This window comes from Nicotiana tabacum, chromosome 23 (genome assembly GCF_000715075.1).
Source record: "Nicotiana tabacum cultivar K326 chromosome 23, ASM71507v2, whole genome shotgun sequence".
Lineage (NCBI taxonomy): Eukaryota > Viridiplantae > Streptophyta > Magnoliopsida > Solanales > Solanaceae > Nicotiana > Nicotiana tabacum.
In genome coordinates this window covers 26,498,923-26,507,912 of record NC_134102.1, presented here as the reverse complement: position 1 = coordinate 26,507,912, position 8,990 = coordinate 26,498,923, and the positions used below count along the sequence as shown (strand labels likewise).

At 40.6% G+C, this 8,990-nt stretch overlaps 2 protein-coding genes across 2 annotated transcripts; both read left to right on the top strand.

Annotated features, from left to right (window-relative positions):
• The first annotated feature begins 6,845 nt into the window (after positions 1-6,845).
• On the top strand, positions 6,846-7,388 carry LOC142177081 (uncharacterized). The gene has a single exon (XM_075245544.1). It carries the CDS (start codon positions 6,846-6,848, stop codon positions 7,386-7,388), a length of 543 nt encoding a protein of 180 aa, XP_075101645.1.
• Positions 7,389-7,391: 3 nt separating this feature from the next.
• On the top strand, positions 7,392-8,144 carry LOC142177080 (uncharacterized). The gene has a single exon (XM_075245543.1). It carries the CDS (start codon positions 7,392-7,394, stop codon positions 8,142-8,144), a length of 753 nt encoding a protein of 250 aa, XP_075101644.1.
• Positions 8,145-8,990: the final 846 nt, after the last annotated feature.

The window sequence follows — 8,990 nt, the reverse complement described above, 5'->3', positions numbered from 1 at the left end:
GTAAAAGGAGAGCCTGACGGGCCAAATCCACAAAATGGGACTCATACTGAGTAACCATCATACTACCCTGCTATAGACGCTTAAATTGCTTGCGGAATTCCTCTCTCAGTGTGATAGGGAGGAACTTCTCCAGAAATAGCTGATAGAACTGCTCCCAGGTAAGTGCAGGTGATCCGACTGGTCGGGTCAGTATATAATCTCTCCACCACCTCTTGGTGGAACCCGTCATCTGGAATACAGCAAAATCAACTCCATTGGTCTGAACTATACCCATGTTCCGCAGCACCTCATGGCAGCGTTCAAGATAATCTTGTGGGTCCTTAGAAGGTGTACCACTGAAGTGAACTGAAAAGAGCTTAGTGAACTTATCCAGTCTCAATAAGGCCTCAAAAGACATGGCGGGCCTATCACCGATCTGTACCGCAACAACTGGCTGAACTATCGCAATTGGAGGGGCTGCTAGAGCCTGATTTTGGGGAGCCACCTGCTCCGGAGCGGGAGTAGTGGGAGTTTGTGCCCCTCCCCCAGCCTGTGAGATGGCTGGTGCCACAAAAAATGTACCATTCTAGGCCACGCCCTCCATAAGACTTACCAAACGGACTAGAGCATCCTGAAGTACTGGAGTGGCTATGAATCCTTCCGGGACCTGAACTGGTCCAACTGGTACATTCTGAACTGGAACCTCCTCCAGAAAGTCCACCTGAGGTTCTACAACAGGTGCAGTTGCTCGAGCTCTGGACTGACCTCTACCTCGGCCTCTAACATGACCTCGACCTCTAACCCTGGCCATAGTTACTACCGGGTGTTCTGGTCCCTATCCATCGGTAGAGGTATTACGTGTTCTCACCATCTGCGAGAGAATAAGAGTAGAATGGTTCAATCATTGATGATAGAATAAAATCGCACGACAGAATAAGAAAGAAGTGATATTGTTCCTAAACTTCATAGCCTCTGAGAGATAAGTACAGACGTCTCCGTACCGATCCTTCAGACTCTACTAAGCTTGCTCGTGACTCGTGAGACCTATGTAACCTAGTGCTCTGATACCAACTATCACGACCCAAAATTCCCACCTTCGGACCGTGATGGCACCTAATATTTCACTTGCTAGGCAAGCCAACGTTAGAATAATATTAACCAATTTTTAAACAATCTTTAAATTATTAATAATCAAGGAAACAAAAGCAGAAGCAAAGTTTGAAATATAATGAAATAATCCATAAGAATAACGGTGTCTAAATACCATCCCAGAATTGGTGTCACAAGTGCACGAGCTTCTAGAATAAGTACAAATAAAAGTCTAAATAAATAAGGCTGTCTGGAAATAAACACACAGCTAAATTAAAATAGACGGGGGACTTCAGAACTGCGGATGCCATGCAGTTATACCTCAAGTCTCCTCTGGTAGCTGAAATCCGAGCAAGTCTATGGTACGCAGCTGGGACCCACTCCAAAATCTGCACAAGAAGTGCACAGTGTAGTATCAGTACAACCGACCCCATGTACTGGTAAGTGCTGAGCCTAACCTCGACGAAGTAGTGACGAGGCTAAGGCGGTTCACTTACATTAACCTGTATGCAATATTAATAACAACAACAAATAATAGAAATAAATCAGGTAACTCATTTATAATAATTGAAGCCAACTCAACAGTCATAATCCATTATTATTTCAACCAAATCTGTTGCAGCGTATATATTCATATTCAATGCTGTTGCAGCGTGGAATTCGCTCTCCCAATATATTCCTTTTAATCAAGTATGTCATGTATTTATTTCAATCAAGTATATATATAGACTTTTAAATAAGTCTGTTGCGGCGTGCAATCCGATCCCCCAATATTGACCTTTTAATAAGTCTGTTGCGGCGTGCAACCCGATCCTCCAATATAGACTTATAAAAAGTCTTTTGCGGCGTGCAACCCGATCCTCCAATATAAACTTTTTAATAAGTCTGTTGCGGCGTGCAACCCGATCCTCCAATATATATCCATTTCAATCAATTCTGTTGCGGCATGCGACCCGCTCCTCCAACGTATTCATTTACCAATTCTTATAGAAGAAATTTTTCCCGATAATTACAACAATTAATATAAAACCATAAGACAACAAACATACAGTAATTATGATTTAATTATGAAACAAACAATGACAAATAGCAAATTATTATGGAAATCATGGAGAAAATCGGCAGTTTAATATTTAATATGCTAAATGTCAAATAACAATTAAGACACATAATTCAAATAGCATGAAACAATTAATGCAAGAATTCACGGATTAATGTTTGACAAAGAATAGGAGAGAAACAATTATTATAATAATTAATTAATGAATTAAAACAATTTATGATTTTTTAAGTAAGTAGGCAAACAATCAATTTGACGACGTATAGACCCTCGTCACCTCGCCTATACGCCGTTCACATGCATTTCACATAACAAATAATTTAAGGGTTCTATTCCCTCAAGTCAAGATTAACCCCGACACTTACCTCGCTTTGCAAATTCCAAATCAATTATTCAACCACATATTTTTCTTTTAAATTTGCCTCCGAAAGCTTCAAATCTATTCACAAACAATTCAATATATTCAATACTAATCATAGGAATTAATTCCATATGAATTTACACATTTTTCGGATAAAAATCCGAAATTCATTAAAATATTCGACAGTGGGATCCACGTCTGAAATCCTGGAAAAACTCACGAAATCTGAACACCCGTTCCGATATGAGTTCAACTATACAAAATTTGTCCGATTCCGATATCAAATGGACCTTCAAATCTTAATTTTTCGTTTTTGGAAAGTTTTATAAAAATTCCAATTTCTTCCATCTAAATCCAAAATAAATGATGAATATAGACATGAATTTGTGAAATATAATCACTTTTGGTTAAAGAATACTTACCCAACTCAAAGTCATGAAAATCCCCTGGAAATCGCACAAATCCGAGACATAAAACTCAAAATTGAGTAAAAATGGCGACTTCCGAATTTAAGGGTTCTGCCCTGTCATTTTCACATATGCAGACAAAAGTTCCGCATTTGCGAGACAAAGCTCGCATTTGCGATGCCAGGCTGCCAGGTGAAGTTCTGCATCTGCGGACACTCTTGTCGCACCTGCGACATCCACTTCTGCTCAAAAAGGCCACACCTGCGAAGAACCCAGGCCAGCCCAATCCCGCATCTGCGATGGAAGGCTCGATTTCGATTTCGATTCGTATCACACTTGGGGTACTCGGGACCCCGTACGAATATACCAACAAGTCCCGTAACATAATACGGACTGACTCGGGGTCTAAAATCACGTCAAACAACACTGAAATTACAATTCACACCCCGATTCGAACTTTGAGTTTTAAACTTTCAATTTGCAAATCTCGTGCCAAAACATATTAAATGAATCCGGAATGACTTCAAATTTGGTACACAAGTCATAAATGACATAACGGAGCTGTTCAAATTTCCAGAATCGGATTTCGGCTCCGATATCAAAAAGTCAACCCCATGGTCAAACTTGGAATCTTTAGCCTTTAAATTGCTAGTTCCGTTAAATGGTCATAACTTGAGCTAGGGACCTCCAAATTAAATTCCGTGCATACGCCCAACTCCCAAATCACGATACGGAGCTATCGGAACTATCAAAACACTGATCCGAGTCCGTTTCCTCAAAATGTTGACCAAAGTCAACTTAGTTGAGTTTTAAGGCTCTATTTCATATTTTAATCCATTTTTCACATGAAAACTTTCCGAAAAATTATACGGACTGCGCACGCAAGTTGAGGAATGATAAATGGTACTTTTCGAGATCTTAAAACACATAATTACTTATTAAATTTAAAGGTGACATTTTGGGTCATCACAGTGACTCAGTACAACCAGTCTTGGGAGGTTGTATATTCATATTTGTTCCGCTGTCAGTTTTGATTATTTATTTAATTCAAAAAAAATGGCTTCAAAAGGTAATTGAAATCGGCTTACCTAATTAAAAAAACCCTAAACCCTAAAGGAAATTCTCTCTCTAGAAATTTGCTCTCAAAATTTCGCTGTCACTCTAGCGGTGAATAGTGCGTGAACAACTGCTATAGTGCAAAACAGTACGGTGAATAGTGCCAAACAGTGCACGAACAGTGATTTTCGCTACTGTTTCGCTCCTACAGTGTAGTGAACAGTAGCATCGCGGAAAGCTGTGAGTTTGAGCTTCAATGCCCGCGATGGCCGGCGACCAGCCATCTTTTCCGGCTGGTCTGCCCTCCTCCAACATCGCCCAACCACAAACAACACCAACTATCAATCCACAAATTCTAGATTACTCAAAGATTTTGACACCCACTTCAACCAATCCTCCTGCGATGACTGCTGCCCAAGCTTCAGTGCAGCCCATTGCCCAATCATTTACGACAACAAACAACAATCCCCAATCCATGGATTATTCAAAACTTTTAAAACCTACTTCCATTAACGCCCCTATGCAAACTTTCGCTATGCTACCATTCAAACCAGTAGAGTTCCTTCACGGAGAACCAGTTGTGAAGTGGAAGAAACAAGAAGTGAAGCAATCTATCGTACAACAAGGACTTCAACTTGCAGTTCTTGGGAAATTTTTGTATGTGAAGCTTGTTATTAGTGAATTACGTAAAGTGATTCCAATTCAATTTGAGATTAAAGGCCATTGTTCAGTTGGTTTAATTGAAGATAATCATGTGTTGATTAGGCTATCTTTATTGGAGGACTATGTTCATTTTCTTTCATAGCCAGCTTTTTATTTAAATGCTCAGTCAGACATGTGGCAGATGTGTTGTACAAAATGGAATCCATGGTGGATACCTGATGAATAGACTCCCATTGCCATAGCTTCGATTAGCTTTCCAGAACTGCCTCCTAATATTTTTGGGAAGGAATGTGTATTTTCCTTAGCTCGTGCAGTTGGGAATCCATTACATGTAGACCTAGCCACTCAAAATGGGACTAGACCTTGTTGTGCTAAGGTGAAGGTGGAAGTTAACTTGTTAAGTAAGTTCCCTCATCGTATTAAGATTGTGGAAGAAGCTGATGAATCTGGACCAGAAGAGTTCAAGTGGATCAGGATTAAGTATGATTATATGCCAAAATATTGCAAGCCTTGCAAAAATCAGGGGCATAGTGAGGTAGAATGCTGGGTAATTCATCCTGCATTACACAAGAGATTTGAAGAAGGTGTTGAGGAACAAAGCAAGGAGAAGGCAGTACTGGTAAGTTCTGATGCAATTGGGACTGCTGCAAATTCAACAAAGGTCTTAACTAGTGGAAAGGTGGTTGGTAAGCCTACGACTAATCATGCCAAGTAGGAATGGATGCAAGCAAGGAAGAACAAATACCAACGAGATAATAGGGGTAACATTGTTGATAACAAACAAGGAAATGAAGCTGACAAGGGTAAAGGGAAGGCCAAAGTTGAGGAAGTTGCAACCAAGAACAAGTTTAATGCACTAGAGGTTGAGGAAGTTCATCAGCCTACTCTACAAATGACTGAAGGCAAAGGTGAGGATCATAACAATGGTAAGAAGAAGGAACATGGGGAAAAACAAGCTAAGAAGGGCCAGGAGAAAGAAAAAGAAGTCAATACTCAACAGGAACATAAGCGTGTGAAGAAGGAAGCCGTCGAGAAGGTGGTGGAAAATGAGCATAATGGTAACCCTATTCCTTCTGGGATTCAGTCTTCAGTTCCTAAAGATGATTTCTAGTGTTCCTAGTGATCAACGTACTGATAAAAGGGCTAATAAGGAATCCACAATCGACTGGGTTCATAGAAGGTTTGGGACTAGCAATGAGGAGCTAAAACAACTCAATGTGACCACAAAACAATCTTGTCATGAGATTCCATCTCAAACATTTAAAGATTCTGGGCAGATTGAGGATCTTGATGAGGTAAACTCTACAAAGGTCTTATGGAATGATGCAGTTGAGGTTAAGGATGATCAGCTGGGCACAACAAAGACAACAGAAGACAAGGTGAAGAAGGACAGCAAGCCAAGCTCACTTGGCGATAGGCTGGCGACGCCAGGCCTAAATCCAGGCTCACCAGGCGTTAGGCTGGCAACGCCAGGCCTAAAGCCAGGCTCCCCAGGCATTAGGCTGGCGATGACAGACCTAAAGCCAGGCTCACCAGACGTTAGGCTGGCGACGCCAGGCCTAAAGCCAGGCTCCCCAAGTGTTAGGCTGGCGACGCCAGGCTTAAAGCCAGGTTCTCCTGATGAGGCAGCTACAGTAAACCCCAACCTTAGTGCAACTGGAGAGGCCTATGTAGATGGTGTTCCAATGTATGCATCGGAGAACAAAGTTGATGGAGATGTTAATGTGAAGATCACCATAGTAACTCCTGGGCTAGGCAGTGTCTATGAGCTACAATTCAAGGAATTTGAATGGGCTGATGAGCGGGAAGTTGTTCCAAGAGCATATGGGGAAATAAAGGAAGTGCCTATGGAATCTGGCACTGATCAAATTATGCAGCTACATCTTAATGTTACACTTAAGACTCCTCTACAACATTTACATGATTTAGTTACACACAATGTGACACCAATTAATGAAGACTTATTGAGACAAAATCCAATAGAGGATGAAGGAGATGATGAATCAACTGCACAAAACTTCAAACAATTGGCTAGGGAAGGGGATTTATCACCCACAGCTAGTGCTAAAGGAGGTAAGAAAACTAAGAAGAATTAGAGTAAAGATTCACCACAACCTTCAACAATAATGTCTAGGAGGGCAGCTTCTCTATCTAAATAATGATGACAAAAACATTAATATGGAACATAAGGTCTGTGAATACACAACAAGCATTTTCTAGGGTGATCAACATGAATAGGGAGCATAATTTGTGTGTAGTTGCATTGATGGAGCCTTTTCAAAAGAAGGGACTCATTGATAGATATAAAAGGAGGTTGAATATGGAGACTACTTATGCAAATATTAATGGGCAAATATGGCTGTTCTTTGATGCAGTGGTGGAATGGGAATTAGTGGAGGATACTGAGCAACATGTGACTGTGAGAGTGTTTCACCATGACCTGGGGCAGCACATGATGATGACATTTGTTTATGCAAAATGTTCAGCAATGGAGAGGTTGGAATTGTGGGATCACTTGTATTACTTAGCAAGTGATATGGAATTACCATGGTTGGTAGGAGGGGATTTCAATGTGGTATTGCATGAAGATGAGAAAATAGGGGGACTTCCAGTACACCCTCCTGAATATGAGGATTTTGCATTTTGTGTAAACTCTTGTGGTTTGTTTGAGCAAGGGTACAAAGGAAGTCCATTTACATGGTGGAATGGGAGATCCAATGCTGAGTGTATATTCAAGATATTGGATAGGATTTTTGTGAATTTGCCATTTTAGAACATGTTGCCAACTATTGAAGTTGAGCATCTAATCAGAACTATATCAGATCATGCACCATTGCTAATGTCATGTAGGGTGCAGACAACCAAATTTGTCAAGCCTTTCAGGTTCTTGAACTTTTGGACAAAGCATGCTATATTTATGGATGTGGTGAGGCAGAATTGGGAAGCTGATTTCATAAGGGATCCGTATTTGATGTTCAAGCAGAATATCAAGAGGGTGAAGGAAACACTTTCAAAATGGAGTAGGGAAACATTTGGTGGTATCTTCAAGCAATTGGCTATTTTGGAGGACATTGTTAGGGTGGAGGAGATGTTGTTTGAAGAAGAGCCTACAACTGATAATAGGATTGTGCTTCAAAAGGCTCAATCTGAATTGAAGAAATACTTGAGTATTGAGGAGCAGTATTGGAAGCAAAAAGCTGGGATGACTTGGTTTGCTGAAGGAGATAGGAATACAAGTTTCTTTCACAATCATGTCAATGGAAAGAGAAAGAAATTGCTACTGAAGAGGATCAAAAGTGGCAGTGGGGTATGGATTGAAGACCAGGAGCAATTGGCTACAGCTGCAGTGGACTTCTATCAAAAACAGTTCACAAATGAAGGTGATGCTTCTGAATTTTCCTTGCTCAATAATGTACCTTCAATGGTCACTATGGATCAAAATTTGGAACTTAGCAGATTGCCAACAATTGAAGAAGTAAGGGCAGCAGTTTTTGAGCTTAGGGGGGAGAGTGCTAGTGGTCCTGATTGATTCACTGGCTTGTTTTATCAAACATGCTGGGATGTATTGGTGTTGATATACACAACATGGTGCTACATTTCTATGAAGGAGCTGCATTGCCTAAATCCACCACTCACACCAATCTATTGTTGCTACCCAAGAAACCTAGAGTTAAGACCTTCTCTAACTTAAGACCTATTAGTTTGAGCAACTTCATTAACAAGGTCTTGTCTAGGGTGTTACATGACAGATTGGAGAGTTTTTTGCCATCTCTAATATCTCTTAATCAATCTGGATTTGTAGAGGGTAGGAGTATATTTGAGAACATCTTATTGACTCAAGAAATTGTCACTGGCATAAGATTAAGGGGAAAGCCAACTAACATGGTGATCAAGCTTGATATGGCTAAGGCCTATGATAGGGTTTCATGGAAGTACTTATTGCATGTTCTAAGGAAGATGGGATTTTCTAAGCACTTCATCAACATGGTGTGGAACTTGATGTCAAATAACTGGTATTCAGTATTGGTGAATGGGCAGTCCTCGGGGTTCTTTAAGTCTACAAGGGGTGTGAAACAAGGGGATCCCATATCTCTAGCATTGTTCATTCTGTCAGCGGAGGTACTTTCCAGGTCTTTGAATAAGCTCTTTGAAGACAAGTCATTTGTGGGATTTGGAATGCCTAAGTGGTCTGATCCTTTAAACCACTTGGCATATGTTGATGATACGATAATCTTTACATCTGCTCATCCTCCCTCCTTGAGCAAGATTATGGCAGTGTTGGGGAACTATGAGAAGATATCAGGTCAGATGATCAACAAAGATAAGAGTTCATACTACATGCATTCAAAGGTTGTTAATGGATTGTTCCAGGCAG